Source organism: Euprymna scolopes, chromosome 17, assembly GCF_053919585.1.
Source record: "Euprymna scolopes isolate OS-2025 chromosome 17, ASM5391958v1, whole genome shotgun sequence".
Lineage (NCBI taxonomy): Eukaryota > Metazoa > Mollusca > Cephalopoda > Sepiida > Sepiolidae > Euprymna > Euprymna scolopes.
Genome location: NC_136498.1, coordinates 115,471,207 through 115,489,321, shown reverse-complemented (window position 1 = coordinate 115,489,321; position 18,115 = coordinate 115,471,207). Strand labels below are relative to the sequence as shown.

Sequence of the window (18,115 nt, the reverse complement as noted above, 5' to 3'; positions counted from 1 at the left end):
CGATGTTTGAGAAGTAAAGATTAATTTTAATAGAATATTCGAATATCTATGTAACATAATGCACATGAGTGCATGGAAAAATATTAGCAGCAGCGAAGGATGGCTGGCTTGCAAAGAGATTAGCAGCAGCAGTAGCCAAAAAAAAGCGCATATGCAAATTAAGTGCGCGCGAGCTGGCATAACAAGAAAAAGGAAAAAGGACATCATGTATGTGGTCAGGGGAGAAGACAAGTATGAGCAGAAGAAAATGGATGTGTAAGGTTGGAGATGAGAATGAGCCGGCTGTGGCATGCGGTTGGAATAAAGCAGAACGCGTTCAGGTTGGATTGACATGTGGCAACGAGAGACATTTTAATTGATTTCGAGATGGGAGAGTAACGGTAATAAAATGCTTTTGTTCATTTCTTTCCAGTTTTATCTTTATGAATTACTAAAGTAAAGTGTAATGCCTTGTAACGTTGCATGTATCTCCTATAGAAATAAATCGTTAGCCCAAAGAAGGGACTCCTTGTTTTTTTGAGAACTTCGACTAAAGTAAAATGAAATAATATATATATATATATATATATATATATATATATATATATATATATATATATATATATAAAGCGAAAGTATGTGTGTGTGCATTTTTTCTGTATGTCCGCCAAAACTTTTGATATATCCCCTAGATAATAATATCTACAAGTTATGACCGGGGATCGCGTCTATCTTTAATTTGCCCGACTTTTACGCACTATTTTCGATATTTTTTTTCGACCGCCGCATAAAAAAAGGGAATGCTGGGGTGGGGGAAACAGAAACTGGCTTGCAGCGCCAAACTTAGTTTGACCTTAATAAGGTCAAACATCACACGACTTAACTTTCTTGCACCTGTCAATTTCACTTTATAAATGTAAAATTTAGACACTTTTCAATTCCTCTTCCCTTGTGGCTGAGATGGTTAGGTGTCATGGTTTCTTCCTCTTTCGTTTCCACCTTCGCGTCAAGGCTTCGAGTTCGAGCCTACCTTCCTACTAAAACCTTTTTTTTTCTTTTACACCTTCAAACACTCAGCCAACGTTTTTTTTTTTCTTTTAACAGGGTCGTTTTGATCTACCCCCCCCCCCAACACACACCTCCAAACACCCGGTCAACTCCGGGTTCCCCCGCTAGTAATAATGAAAGATAAATACCCTACCATGTCGTCAGTTTTCTCATGAGCGACGTTGGCAGAGAAGTACGGCACAATCACGTTGACACACCGGTTCTTGCCAGATCACCGAAGTTGTGCAACGTTGAGCCCGGCAAGTACTAGATGGGTGACGATTTGGGAAGGCCAGGTGCTGTATGTATCTCCTGGGAAGGTTGGGTGTAGGGCCAGCACCCCCACCCCAAAAAAAAGAATTCCTTGATACAAAAGCATCTACAAAGTCGTAGATGGCCTATGCCCTTTCAAGGGCTCAAGGCTATGGGAACGCTGGCAGAGAATATTTTGTAAAGCAGTCCTTGCTCCCTGCTCAATATCCAGTGAAAAAAAATGTGGGGGGTTTTATGAGTAAAATGTATGTGGAAACTTGTACTGTTCCATAATTCAAATTGACCACTATTTTCAGAATTCATACGTTTATTATTATTATTATACTATTATTATACTAAAATTCACTGAAACAAGGTTGTCACCCTAACTTTTTTTTTCTATATTTCAATCACGTCACAGTTATATTTTTGGGGGGTACTTGTGCATTTAAGGTTTTGAGGACATTGGAGGAGGTCATTTTTTAAGACTTCCACTCGGAACGTGGGTGGGGGCAAATGACTGTTCAAAACTATAAATTTTAATGCTTGTTTATATTTATTATGACGGTTAAATTTTGTAAAAAAAATTTTTTTGTTTTTTTTTAAGTCATGCATTTCCATATAAGGACAACTTTCATTCATTTCAGAATTGTCTTTTCTGAAATAATTCAATAAAATGTTCGTTTGAAAAACAAAAGGGCGCAACTACACTATAATAACGAAATTCGAAATTCGAAAAAATCGATTAAAAAAACAAAAAAACAATGGTATCTACTGACTTTTTGTGTCATTTTCAACTAAAAACAATGATTAAGTGGCATGTCAGAACTACGTAAATATTATCGCATTATTTAAAAAAAAAAAAAAAAAAGATTTTAAAAAAAAAACGAGTTTTCTATTTTTATCATAAAAACCCCTCGCCATATTACTTTGGGAACATTTGACATAATAACAAAGCAAGTGATTGTTAATGCACAATTTATTATTATTATTTTTAATTGGTAATAGTTACACACTATTTATCTCCCCTTGGAACTCTCCGTTGTTTTTTAGCCAAACATTTTCGCAAATTTTCGCCGAAAAATGTTTTCTTTAATAATATTTTTCTACTTTATCGTTTTTCATAATTTTTGGATATATTCATAAGTGTAACATGACAATTAAGTAGAGACCATTAAGTTGCCTTGAAGTTTAATGTTAAAAATTTCGAATTTCGCTATTTCACACCAACAAAAGTTATTCATTTTCATATAATGACGACTTTTATTCATTTCAGAAAAATACACAAATGCCTTTTGCAATTGATTTGGAAATTTTACTTTTCTTATAAAAACTAAAAAAAAAAAATTTTAATTCAATAAAAGTTCAGATAATTAATATTTTATTTTGTATTATTGTGTTAATTTAGTGTTGTTTTTAACAGAAAAGTACGCGAAATTTTTACAAACTTCAGAAGTTTTGGAATTGTCTACCCTGAGTGTAAGTCTTGAAAAGTGAAACCAAAAAACTGTCCTCGAAAACTAAAATGCACATGTTATAGGCACCGCCAAAAATGGCCGCAAAATCAAGTTGTTGTTTTTTAAAACTAAATTACATTTATTAAAATCCATTATTTCTGAGTAACTTTTTTTCCCAGAAAGATAAAACCCTGAATTTTATCATATAGAAAACAGAATAATTTAAAACTTTTCTACTATTTTTAATTAAATTTTAAATGTTAAATTTTCCCAAAAAGTTAACAATTGACATTTTTTGTCTTGCACAAAAAACGTACTTAAATATTTAAAAAAAAAAAAAAGGTTTTTGAAATAATTAATTTATTTATTTATTGTCTAACTAAGATTTAGGATGATTTTCTAAGAGAATATGCAACAATATTATAATATAAGTACCTGAATTTCAAATAATTCCACTTATTCATATAGGTAACCAGATATTTCGCTTCGATGCAGAGTCGAGATCGACTCTGTTTACGTTTGCGTTTTATAAAAAGAAAACTATGGAAGACCAAAGAGGCCAAAAAAACTTATTTTTCAGTGACGAAAATTTCAATGTATTATTAAGCTGAGACTGGCCAGTACCAGATGGGTGACCATTTGTATGAGTTTGGTTTTTAATGTGTATGTGTGTGGGGGCCAGGCTCCCCAAAATGGGGGGGGGCAATTTAAAGCAGAATAAAAAAAAATTATTTCAGCGCGTTTGGTCCACCGTAGTCGAAAGGCGGCAAACGTTTTCAAACGGGATCGAAAAAGATGATGCTATTTTTAACACAAAGGGCACAACATTTATCGAATTTTTTTTTTTTTGTATCGATTATTCAAAGCATGCCCTGTTTAATAATGGTCATGCATTATTCGGCTCGCTAAAAAAAAAATTGTTAATTTATTTATCAAAAATTTTAAAATGGCTTTTTTCGTATAAATATTAAAAAAAAAATTTTTTTGTTTTGCTTAACTTAAATTAATTATTTTACTCAACATATTCACCGAATTTCACACTTCAAAACTCAAAAGCGGGATAATTAAACACAATCTAAGTTCTGATATTCAGACGTCAAAATAAGGTATGCAAACAATTTTTTTTTTTAATCTATAATTCTGTCCCTTACAACAACACAATATGTTTTGTTCAGTTTCAGATGATTATTTTAAGCATATTTGTTCCCACTTCAAAACAAGGGGGGTTGTAAGCAAAAAAATATATATATATAAATATCGTTTATGAAAAATAAGTACACTGTTATAAAGTTCATTCTTCTCTTAATAATCGCTGAAAATTTCGTATTGATCGGATAATTACCTGATTTTTGGTAGATTTTTAAAAAGACGGTCCGTCAAAAAGTACTGACCTGCCCCCCCCCCCAGTTTTGGCGGTGCCTACACAAGTACCTTGTTTTGTTTTTCTTTTACTTTTTTATTTTCTTTTTGTTTCTTTAGTGCTTATTCAGATTGACACTTATAGCGATAAACAAAAGTGAAGATAAACTTTTATTTTATGCATACTGGTCATCGAATGAAGATTGTATATTCCAAAAATCACAAAAATTGATCAAGTAATTTTGTTTTTGTTTTTTTTTTATTTACGAAAAACAAATTCGCCATTTTTTACCGATAAGTTACAGACGAGGTCACTAAAGAACATATTAAGGGTAGGTAACCAGTGATTGCTTTGACAGTTGCCACGTATATTAGGAGTGTCTGCCATTGTCCTGGACGTTTTTTTTGTTTGTTTGTTTTTTGTTTTTTTTTTTCAGCCAAATCGAAACAGAATAAAATTTGATTTTCGTGATTAAAACTAAAACTACTTGAGAAATTACGTGATTTTTGGAATTTTTCATCTTCGCCCCGTGACTGGTACGTACATCATATGGACATTTCTATATTTTCTTTGATTCTAAATGCCGGCATAAGTTCTAATCTGAATAAGTACCCTTTCTTTTTTATTTTTCACACCATTCTTAACATCAAAAAGTAACCTTTACCTATGCCTCCCCCCCCCAAAATAAAATATATGTTTAACGTGGCTTCTTTCAACAGAATTTCCTTTTTTCCTTTCGATATTTTTTGGGGGGATGGAGACTTGTGACACATGACATTTCCTCTCACATTAACTTATTTCTGAGAGTGACTTGACCATTTCTAAAGCGTCTTTTCAAGTTCTAGACAAGTAAGCTTCGTTAGTCCGAGCGGCCATTTTCTTTCTTCTAAGACTTAGTTGATCTGTTGAAGAATGTTGAACGATTCAAATGCGTCTACCAAGCAAAGCAGACGATGGCAAATATCAGCGAGTGTACAAAAACTTCTAAAAATAAAATAAAAACAATACTATTTCTCTGAAATGTTTAGAAAATTATCTTCATAGTTTAAGACTTGTATTATCATTTTTAGTATATATATATATATATATATATATATATATATATATATATATATATATATATATACTTGTTTATTGTTATATAAACATGCTCACATCCCGCTGCTACAAATAGCCACTTGTTTCAATCAAACAACAGATATCATCAGGCAGCGACTTGACTATTCAAAAGTTCAATGAATAACCTGAAAGTGGCTATTTGTAGCAGCGGAATGTGAGCATGTTTATATAACAATAAACAAGTATTATCAGCTCTTTTTATTGAGCACTATCTAACAACCTCGTTGAATTCATTAGTCCATTACTTTTGAATATAAAAAAACCCGAGTATATATATATATATATATATTGGCCTGGCAAGTTCACAGGGAAGACAACCAAGCAAAAAAAAAAAAAAAACAAGCAAAAAAAAAAAAACCCTAAGCAAAATTCATCCCAAAGCAGCAAAACTGATGCCAGGACACTATATATACAAATATAGTCAAATTTTCGAATATTTTATTGGTTTGAAAATACAGGTTCTTTTTTTTACCAATTGTCGTAAACTTTTTAACCTTAGAATAGTATTATAACCTTTAAAAAAAAAAACTGCAAATTTTCGTGTAGTTTCGTCGCATAGAAGTAAATATATAAGCATTTTAATCTTCAATTTGGCTACCAGTAGAGATATATCTATATATATATATATTAGTGGCCTGGCAAGGCCACAGAGAGAAAACCTAAACAGCAAAACCAGCAAATGTAAGGAGAGACAACTGAAGCAGAAAACCCGACAAATGTATGGGGAGACAACCGAAACAGCAAAACCAACAAATGTATGAGGAGACAAACGAAGCAACAAAACTGAAGCTGGCCTGCCAGACACTATATATACAAATGAAAGCAAATTTGGGCATATTTTTATTGGTTTGAAAATATAAGTTCTTTTTTACCAATTCTCATAAAGTATTAACCATAGAATAGTATTATAATCTTCAAAAAGCCTGAAAATTTTCAAATAGTTTCCTTCCATAAAACCAAAGAAATGAGCATTTCAATATTCAATTTGGCTACGAGTATAGATATATCCATATATGTATGTATATATATAGATATATCACCTTTTATTTTTTTTTTTTTGGCAATTTCCTAAGTTCGAAATCTCGGCGACTATTGATCAGAATTAAACAAATGAAGGCATGTTGGAAAGCTAATGACCTAACTTGCGTAGTGGGCTATGTAACATTTTCTTTTAAGGTTGCACATTATTGTTTCAAAAAGTGGGAGATCACTTTTCTATATCAACTTAACGTAAAATGAGCACCCACTTTGTGGCCACTTTTATGGGGGGTCTGTTATTTATTTATTTTATTTTATTTTTTTTTTAGGAGTGCGCCCTATTTTCAAATGAGAGGAGATATAACATATGAGAAATATTTGGAATCAAGTCACTTCTCGATATCTATAATATATATATATATATATATATATGAAATTTATTTATACAAACATTAATGGCTACATATGTGCATGCATGTTTCTGTAATCACCCGCGTTGGAAGATTACGTTTCAGGCCAAGAATTATCGTCGAGAACACTCGACAATTCTTGGCCTGAAGACGTAATCCCCCAACGCGGGTGATTACAGAAACATGTATGCACATATGTAGCCATCAATGTTTGTATAAATAAATTTCATATACCTGCTCTGTTTACTCATTGAGCACTCTTTGGTAGACACATGTTGTTTCATTGAATGTACTTCTAGGAAACTAAACTCTACTGGCTTAATATATATATATATATATATATATATATATATATATATATATATATATATATATATATACGTATGTGTGTGTAAAGTGATGATTGCATTTTAACACGAACCCGATCTTGTGTACGAAAGTCTCGCAAAGAAACAAAGAAACAAACGGAAAAAATTCGACACGAGTTTTTTTGTTTTTTTTGCAGTTGAAAAAAAATTCATTTATTAATGGTAGTTTCATCAACAAACCACTGGCACGTAATTTTCCAAGCCGGCGACAATATGGTAGCTTGCTATTCCTCTCTGGACCAATTAACAGTTTCCCAGTTCACAGCTTCAACCAGCTACTATGTCTGCAGTTAGCCCCACGGCACACCGTCGTCTGACAATTTTGTTAAAAGTTCGGAGCACTAACGAGTTCCACATTTTTGTTAGTATAGTTCCAAATCTCTGCAGTTTCCTTTTCTTTCTCTTCCTTTGCTGTGACGTCACCTCGCGTCACGACTTGATTATTTGCATACTCGAGATTCAATTGCTGCTACCTACGAACGTGTCAGTGGTTTCGTTGCATGTGCCGTGAGTACATGATGGGCACAACTTCTTCAGTAACCACAGAGGCAAAAAAGAACAGATCTAGAGGTACACATTGATTCACGTCTGTGTTTTCAGTCGCATAGTCTTAAAACAGCAGCTGCGGCTAACAAGTTGGTTGGCATATGTCATCGTTTGATTATATGCACTGAAACAATATCAACAATAATAATAATAATAATAATAGAAGGAGGGTAGAAAGACCTATGAGGGAGAGCACCAACCAGACCTCTACTAGAAGTGTGCGAAGAGTACTTGAAGCTTGGGTGAAGTTTATTGTCACTCAAATTCTAGAGAAAATTAACGATCGTTGCCAGTGAGAAATCAATGGAACACCACTAGTTATTGTCAATAATCAGTCAGCAATAACAACTTGTGTAAACACTCTTAGTGAGTAAATAGTAATAACTGTAACATTACACGATACCAAAAGAACTGAAACTATCAGAGTAGATAATAAAAATAACATAATCTGAGTGTAACATTACCCAACACGTTGTAGCATCAGTCGCAAAATAGACAAAAAATAGGAAAGAATTTCAACTTGCTTTTTCCCGTTGTAACAACGACATTTATTTCCTCATCCTCCCACTATGCACGATTTCTCGTTACGGTTGTGACGTCAGCAAGATCTCTAACGTTATCTCGAACGTCATTCACGTCTCTAATGTGATTGTCTTCTCTAATATGCTCTTTCTCCTTTTTATAGTCGTTTTTCTTACCGGTGACGCCATCTCACATGCATTTGCATACGCGCGTCCGCACTCTGTTACATGAGCTCCTGTCATCACTAGGAAAAGTAATGATACAGAATAAACAAAATAAGACATATACAAAAGAAGATTGTCAGAATCCAGGGGAACTGAAACTACCACCGTGACTATATAAGAAAAAACCCATGCACTGACATCACCTCTCTCCTGTAACACACACACACACACACACACACACACACACACACACACACACACACACACACACATAAACAAATAAATAAATAGCAGTACCAACATCGCTTGTTACAACAGAAAATTTCCATGAAGGTTTTAGGAGAATGGAAAGACCAAAGAAAAAAAAACGCGATCCAGGTCTCCAGTGTAAGGGTACAGAAACTAGTGAAGTCGTGAGAAATTTTCCAAATTACCAACAAGGTGTTATAGCATCAAGTGAGTTGCAACATTAATAATAGGACATGGAAAGTTCTGGAAAGTAATGGTAATGTCACTCCTCTACCCTGGGTGGAGTGTTAAAAAGTGATTCATAAAGGGGGGGGAGGATCGGGAATTTAAAAAAAAACATAACAGTGGTTAGGAATGATTTTTCAGAGCACAGAAAGGTGGTCAGAAACAGGATGGGCGGTGAGTTTTCCGCTCATCGACACTCTTAGAAAAAAGACCGGCCATAGGATTTCCGATTTTGAGTTGATAAATTTAGGATTCAGAATTAGTTTATGGATAATTTTTAGTTTGGAAAAGTTGACGGAGGTTGGTGGCTCGAAGTTCCCGGGAGAGAAATTGGAGTCAGAATCGGGCAAGAGCAGATCAGGCTGAGAAGATAATCCGAGGAATGACATGAACAGACAGTCAAAAACGGACTATGTTTGGGGGTCCTTTTCTACATTAAGCGACGGTATCACGCGCGTGCGCATGTACACACACACACACACAGATCAACTGAATTATAACAGCAATTTGTCTTTTTGTTGTTTTATTATCGGGCTACAGTAATGATTCATTTTTTTTACATAGGCATCACCACATTATCAAGGCTAAGAGGCCACTCAAGGATAAGGGTTAAAGAGTGTACAGTAGAAATTCGGAATCAAGGTTTTTGATAAGCTTGGCAACATCACGTACAGATATACGTATATCACATTTTTTTTTCAACTTTCCATTATAGGTACAACTTGGCTCCAAGAGGTTCTTTGGCTCGTCATGAATAATGGCAATATTAAAGGTGCCAGTGAAAAGCCGGTTTATTTCCGTTCACCATTCCTGGAATTCAAAGACACCGAGTTGAATGAAGTCGGACTCGAGTTGGCCGAACAAGTGCCTTCGCCAAGAATCATCAAAACTCATTTGCAGAAACGTTTGGCTCCGACTCAACTCAGCCAAAAAAACTGCAAGGTAAGAAAAAAAATGTTCTTCATATGTTGTCTCATTTCAATCTGCACGTTTCGTAATGAAAAAAAAATCCAATTTCAAACTTGGCAGACCAATTCAAATGCTATTTAAAATTTAACTGCGTCAGACAAACGAAAATGCTATTTAAAATTTAATTGCGTCAGACAAACGAAAATGCTATTTAAAATTTAATTGCGTCAGACAAACGAAAATGCTATTTAAAATTTAATTGCGTCAGACAAACGAAAATGCTATTTAAAATTTTGAGTGCTACAGATCAACGAAAATGCGATTGAAATCTTAAATGTTACAAACCAACCGAAAAGCTATTTAAAAGTAAGTGTTACAGACCAACGAAAACGTGATTTAAAATTTAAGTGTTATAGATTAATCAAAATACTATTTAAAATTCAAGTGTGTGGGGGTCGCCTGGCCTTTTTTTGGGAACTGACTTCCTCCACAAATAATAAAAATAAAAATAAGAAATCTTATGTGCAACACAAACGGAGGTTTATTTCCGGAATAGAAATAACAAATAATAACAAGCAAAACATAGTTCTCAATATTTCAGAGTTCCTTTTTTTGGGTTCATATGAAAGATGGAGAGTCTCTTTTTTTGTGTTCTTTGAATGTTCAAATTTGTAACAGAGACAATATTAATGTTCGTCTGTTAAAAGAGAGTATTAATGCGCGGAGCAGTGGAAATGAAATAATTGATGTTTGCACGCGTGGTAAGTCCTAATGAGAAAGCGTTGAATGAGTCGGAAGAGTTTAAAGAGACGAAAGAATGCTCGAAAGGCTAAGAGACTAAAGAGATAGATTTTGTGTTTGTGCATGTTTATATTCGATTTGATCGGCTCCAAACGAGCTCTAGAAAATCAGTTTTAAAATGTGTCCTAGGAGGAATTCCATTGGATGGAAGACATCACATGGGGTGCTTTCAACTAGGTCCGCACCTTTGGTATATAAAGGTCACGCCGGAATTTGCGTGGGTGTCATTTTTCATTTTTTTAACGCGCCGAAACAATCAATTGCACTGCGCGCCTAAATTGTATTTAACGATTTTAAATTTGAATATTAAACTGTGCCAACTGGCACAAGTGCAGCATACCAACGAAAATGCTATTTAAAACTTGGTGACAGATCTACAAAAATGTTATTTAAAACATGTGACAAACCAACTGTGTGCTTAGAATACTAAATTCCATTTATAACATACGGATGATAGACCAACTCTATTTAAAACTTACAGGAAAACGAAAATCCTATTTGAAACTAAAGCATGACCAACAGAACCTCTTATAAAAATGTTTGGACGCATCTAAATCTTTCATCTTTATAACAGAAATTAAAATTGAAAAAATATTTCAATTTCTCAACATTTGAAAATAAAGTCTTCTTAGGAAGGTAATCCTCTAAGCTGTCCAATCAGAGTTTGCATAGTTACGTACCTGCGTAAACATAAAGTTATAACCAACCATTAAAATGTTAAGTCGATGCAGGTTGGATTTTTTCTTTTCTTTTACTAGAATAAAAGGCCTTACACGTCCGAATTCTAGTATATATTAAATAGTAAAGTGTAATTAAAGGAAAATAGTTGGAGGGGATAGGGAGGCAATTAAAATAATTTCCAACTCTATTGATAATGTTTTTATATTACCGCTTATGTTTGAAGTCGTGGAAAGTTGAAAAAGTTGGAATATATAAATAATGAATCTATGACGTCACACCAAAGCTATAATTATTGTTTAAGGTAATATTTTAAGCTCTATTTTTTTTTTTTTTAGGAAACCCCAATTCCATACTGTAGTTGTTCGTTTGAACCTGAAATCATAAAAATTGGTCAGTTATCTAATAAGATGCATAGTAATAACATACTGAATTTCCGAGTTTACGACAATTTTAAATGTTTATAAAAAAAAGTCTAGCAACTTATTTAAGGCACCTCGTAGACGCTGTTTATTACTGGATCTACTTTTTGAGTTGACCTCTTCTAAACAGGACACGTGTACTCTACAGAGGAATAGAATAGGGCCGATGTAGTACATCTTCGTGTGTGTTGTGGCTCCCCATTTAGAGCTGATCAGTCTCCATAAGATATTTTTTTAATTCGATGTTTTTATTTTAGGTATAGACGAAAGAAAGAATTTGAATTATAATAAAACTAGCAGGCACCTCCCGTGTGTTTTGTGAAACGTGAAATGGATTATCTTTCTGAGATGTAGTTTTTTTTTTTGTTTTTTTTTTTTGTTTTTTTTTACATAGGCATCACCACTTATCAAGGCCAAGAGGTCACTCGAGGATAAGGGTTAAAGAGTGTACAGTAGACAATTGAACAATATAGTAATCGTTAGTAATGGAAATTCGGTAAATTTGTTAACTGATATGGAACGGACCATCAAAAACTTGTTTACGTTAGACTTGAAGACAACTATATTGTAGTCAGCTGGAAAGCGGAAGGTAATTCCACAGGCGCGCAGTTATAAGAAAGAAACTTTGTTCATGGAATCTACGTGTATGTTTAGGCACAGATAAAGAGTGGGGGAAATTAGTTATAGTGTTTTCTGCTAGACGGGTATTTCTTGTGAAAGTCTGACGGGGGGCATAGATTAGAGCTCAGCCGAGCACTTGCCATGAAAATAAGTTAGAGGCTGGGCATGGCTGATGAAGCTTCTTGGCTTCGGTAGTTGCTCAGAGGTTAACGTTCATGAGAAAGATTGCATTCATCACTGGTAGCCTTTATGTTGTCTACTCGCCTAGCAAATTCTCAGCTCACATCTGCAAGGAGATGCAAGTTGTTCAGTCAGCAGGGATGCTCCTATGGCAGCAGCAGTAGCAGCAGCTGTACGACAGTCAACGCTTGCAAATAACTGTGCAAGGTGACGTCACAGCAAGGAACAAGGAAAGAAAGGGGTTATAAAAAAAGAAAAACGTAATCCAAAAAGGACAAAAATGGACATGTTACGCACATGGCCCGAGAGCAACAAGAAAAGATGTGTCCTAAACATGGCTGGACAAAGGCAGGAGAACCACGTGTTCAGCACGGCAGAGTTTTGTTAAGCACATATATGTACAAGAAAACTTTTGAACAAGAGACAAGGCGTTATCCTAGAAGTACCTGTGAATAAATGTCTGTTGTTTCACCTGAAAAAAAGTGAGTCGAATTCTTTCTTTGTCTTTATTTCCTTGTGACTGTCTGCATAAAACGTGTGAGTCCCGAAGGTTGATATGTAAAAACTGTTACAAATACAAATCGGTCTCTAAATGGTCTCTAAATTAAAATTTTTCCATTTTATATAACTTGGAATCACCTTTTGTTTTCTCTTCTTTATGCGTTTTTCATGTTTTTTTTTTTGTTTTTTTTTTAGATCCTCGTGCTATTCCGAAACCCGAAAGACGTATGCGTTTCCTATTACCATTTCTATCGTTCCAGTTCATCGATGGGCACCTACAAGGGAACATGGAAAGAATACGTTGAAATGTTTTTAGAAGGTCACAGTAAGTAGTCACGATATATTTTGTTGCAATGTTTTTTGGCATAATATACTGGTTATAATCACAAATATTGGAGCGGTTATATTTACAGCCAGAAGTGATAAGAATGAGCCAACCAGATGCCAGAATTACTGTATAAAATGTGCTGAACCTTTGGGAATCTTTCTGTCATAACTTTTCGTCTTAACACGATTATGCTTATAACCAGGAGTGATAATAACTAGCCAATCAGATGCCAGAATCACAATATAAAATATACTGAACATTTTTTTTTTTTTTAATTTTTCAGTCATAACTTTTCGTCTCAACTACTAATCCTGGCTGGATTAATATTACTATTCCTTATCTGGGATTCTTTACAATTCAAAGCTTCTCTGACTGGATTGATTTATATATATATTTTTTTTTATTTTGCCAAAAATTTACAAAACAAAAAATTAGGCACAAGGCCAATCAAAAAATTGGGGATGGTCACCCTCATCACTGTATCTTTGATTGGTCTACACTAATCCTAGCGAAAGTTCTCATTCACCATAATACCACAAAACGACTAAGGATAATCATACTTAAGATTCTAATATCAAATTTTTTTTTGTTTTGTTTTTTGTTGTTTTTTTGGTTTTTTGGGTTTTTTTTTTTTTTTTGCTTCAGACAATTAGATTTAATGTTCGCAATTGGATAGTTTTCTTTTCTCTGCGATATTTATTTCTTTTGCCAACCATTTTGGGTCATTTTTATTTATTTTTTTACCAGAATGACTATACACTCAAAATAGTCAAACTACTATTTTCGAATTTTTTTTTAGATAAAGATTGATAATTAGTATTATTCGGACTAGTGTTTTCACCTTGATGGTTATTTTTCTTTTTTGTTTTTATTTATAACCTTTCTGTTGCTGTAACCAAGCTTCTTTGCATTTTTTCAAAGTTGGAACCCTACCGCGTTTCGACATAAAGATTTCAAAGTTTTTAAATTTTAAAGTTTCACCTGAAGAAGATCGGAGGTTACATCGGCTGAATCTTTATAATGAAGGACGATCAATGAAATTGTAATTGATGTGGACCAGTAAGAAAGACGCAATTCGGTAATTATTAGAAACAAAATGAGACAGCCATTTTGGATAACTTATTCTTTACCTAATGTTTACGTGTCTAAAATGTGTATTTCTCAATCGATTTTATCTTGAAAAGATTCCTCATATGATAATATTAAAAAATAAAAAAAATAAAAAAGCTGCTTATATAAAGAGAGGCAACAGGTCGATTTTTTTAAAATATGCCATTGATGTAAGAAATTCTGTAGAAATAAGCAAGCTCTTTATTGGACGGTTTGAATTTGTTTGAACCAATCAAATCGCATGTCATAACTAACTGCAAAGAATGTTCTTGGCGCCAAAATTATCCTTTCAGATCACCAGAATTCAAAAAGACATGGCGTTGGTTGAACTCAAATTCTCACTCGGAGCTCAAAGCAGCGAAAGTACTTTGTTGCTTTAGACGTTTTAATGCCCAAATGTGGGGCGAAATATTATCATTTGCAAACACCAACGCCCTTATGTAGGGCGAATTTTATATATCTGCACCTTTTGTGCTTTGTAAATCTATTGACTTTCTTCTTTACAAATTAATGTTTGTCAAGGACGAAATTAAGGTCTACTGTTTGACCTGCCTTGTCCGCCATTGGACTGAATCAAAGAGGACACCATCAGGCTACCCGTCTACCAGTATCCATCTTGGAAGATACTTCAACATTCAACCTGCGCATTTTTTCGTCAGCGGAACTTTTTATCCAGCCTTTATTATCCCTTCGGGGACGTTACCAGCCCATAGTGGCAAATAGCTGAAGATGACGCATCTTTTGCAACATGGACCTTTTTTACTTTAATAAAATTCACGTTGAAGTTTTAAAGGTGAGCCTGTTGTAATTTCTGTTTGGTTTTCTTCCATCTGCAAAGGGCAAAAACCTTGTGAGAGAAATTCTCATATTGAACAATACGTGGAGCAACTGCTATTGTGCTTTAGTAAAAAATAAAAGTCTATCGCTATAGGCTACACATGTTTGATGCCATTATGACGTAATCTAAAATATGTTTTCTGAGTTATGTCCTCTGTTTCTGCACACTTCACTGTCTACTTTAACTTATCTACGAAAAATGCAATTTTACCCAATTTTCCGCAAAAATTACTTTTAACTATAAATATAAATAGCTTTGTACTCGATGTATTTTCGTAACTTTTGGATATATTACTATTTTCGACATGACAATTAAGTAATATTGTTTTTGCTTAAAACGACATATTTAAAAAAAATCGATCCGTCGCCTCCCTTTCAACAAGCCCCCCCCCTCCACCAAAAAATAAATTTTGGTGCTAATGCACTTACTGATCCGCGCTATTTTTTTTATTTTTTATATCGTATTTCCAAGTTTAATTAAAGTTTTATGATATGTTTTTTTATTCAATTGTAAGGTTAAAGTACAGAATAGATACAAAACACCCTCCCCATGTTTAGAATGGCTTTTTAAATAATAACGTTATTATTTCAGCACGGATCAATACGTGCATGAGTACCAATATTTTAATGCCTACATAGGTTTTTTCCTCGCAATAAACTCGCAATTTAGTGACTTTGATCAATTTTAGCTGTTAAACGAAAAAAATATAGAATTATTTTATCACAGAATCACATGTCGTTCACACTCAGCATGTTTAGCAGGCCTGCTTTATAGCGAAACAATTTTAGAACTGAATTCAGACGGATCGAATATACGAATGTTATTGATACGGCCTTCTTGTGAACCATTTTAAGATCGCACGTGGGATGCTATTCCTGAAGACGTTCGATTACACCAAAGAGTCGATGACACAATAAAGTCGGGTGCAAATCGATGTTGAATTGCAAACATAAATTCAATGAAATCAGATTTCATTACTCGGGATTACCCATAGCCAAATCTATATTTAGCCTTGTCTTCACCTCTTCGGGAAACGTTAACAAAATAGATTTAAAAACTGAAAAGAGGACATAAACGCAGTCGTGGCCGTCATAAACAGAAAGCCGGTTCACTAAATCTTGCTGACGTCACAGAATAAGGTATTAAAAGAATAAGCGACTATTACGAGGTGTAGCCATTTTCTGTTTTAATTGCAAAGATGGCTTGCGGTTGCAAGGTTTCAAACTGCCAGGAATATTATAAAACGCGGTTAGAAGTGACTGTATTTTCTTCTCCGAAACATAAAAAAATTATTTTACAGTTGAATACGTACAATAAAACTGGATAATTTTTGTCGCTTATCTCCATCTACAATATAAATCTCACCTGTCTGTTTTAATGTATGTATGTATGTATGTATGTATGTATGTATGTATGTATGCCTAAAACTTTCGACAGATGCGACGGATTTTCACGAGATGGGTATCATTTTGAAGCTCGCCCCTTTGGACGACAAATATCGAAAAATTGGCGAAAAACATTAATTCCTTCACCCTCCATTGGGCACTTTTCTACAAGGAGAGGTCGCTTTTTTCGCCGGTATTTTCGAAAGCCATCCTCTTTTTTCGATTGACTAGCGTTAATTGAAACCTTTGCCACTTCCGGTTTGGCGATGGATGCAACGGCAAAGACGTCACTTTTTTTTATTATTTTATTTATTTATTTTTTTCACGTTCTTTTCGTCTTTCGCAGTACGGGGTTCGAGTGTGCCTATCTACTACCATTTTTTTTTTTTTTTTTTTTTGCTCAACACACACCTCCAAATACCCGGGCAACACCAGGCACCTAGGCTAGTAATAAATAACTGCAGAAATTCCCCCTGGATCAGTATCGTAGGTTTTCAACAACAGATACCGCATACAAATTAAATAGATTTAGAATAATAGCCACTATCTTATGTAACTTTCGAACACCATTTTATTGATTGAAATAAAAAAAAAAAATGAATGGGGAGAGGTCAGCTAACCGGTTTCGATCTCACTTTTCATAAGCTGGATAGAGATTTCCTTTTTTTATTAATAAAATCGAGTGAAATGGAATACGTTAAAAAAAGATAGCAATATAGTGTATTAGAAAAAAATGGATACACTATATGTCTAAAATAATGATACGTATGATATCACTTAGAGACTGATCAGGTTCAAACCTAAGAGACATTCCCTCTGCTTTCAGAGAGAAGGCCTCTTCAAATGAACATGTATAAACTCCAAAATTTTCAAATGATAGGTCGAATAAGCATGGCTAAGAAGAGTGAATGAACCAGTGCTAAAGTTCGTGGCACATGCCGGGGTGTTAAGCAGACGTTCAGCTATAGAAGACCCGGGTGTGTCTATTGGTAGGTAAGTTCCATTCCTGATTTTGCTTGGTACATGCTGTTGGACTTTACTATCAAGTCTTAATTACGTCCGACCCGCGTAGTCAGCACTGCAACTACATTTAAATTTAGAAATTTCATTAATATTAGGGGAGAAGGTAGAACGTCTTTGCGACAGGACACCTTAACGGTTTCGTAAAGAACACAACACGTACATTTGGAGCGAAATAGCATCTTTTCACTGTTGAGCTGATTTTGTTGGCAAACTTCTCACTTACTGATCTTAATCACGGTAAACGAATATAAATCGGACATTTAGTCAACGTACTGATTTTTATTTGGGAAAAATCATTTATTTTCCTTTTGATGACTGACCTAATTACATCGAGGGGGTACAAATTATTGGATAATGTGTCAGTAATGATTTTCAATTCTCCATCCAATTTTGTTTGAGAACAAATCATAAGGGATCGATACATTAGGGTCCAAATTAAATTAATCTTTCGTTTGGTAGGGCAAAACGAATCCCAGCATGTATACAATCCTGTAAAGTGGGTTCATGATATATTGATGTAAGGTAATTTGAGGGAATTTTTGTTACCAATACATCAAGGAAATCTAAAGACAAGTTATACTCGCCTTCATACGTATACTTTAACGGGTGTATGCTGTTTAATAAGGAGAAAAATGATTTGCCT

The 18,115-nt window shown here is 34.2% G+C and overlaps 1 protein-coding gene across 1 annotated transcript in view; it reads left to right on the top strand.

Annotated features, from left to right (window-relative positions):
* Window positions 1–18,115, top strand: part of LOC145296910 (sulfotransferase 1C4-like) — an 84,146-nt gene that overhangs the window by 53,028 nt on the left and 13,003 nt on the right. Inside the window, exons 2-3 of the mRNA XM_080143076.1 lie at window positions 9,392–9,618; window positions 12,984–13,113. Of these exons, the coding sequence (XP_079999202.1) occupies window positions 9,392–9,618; window positions 12,984–13,113 (357 nt within the window). The remainder of the gene's footprint in view (window positions 1–9,391; window positions 9,619–12,983; window positions 13,114–18,115) is intronic.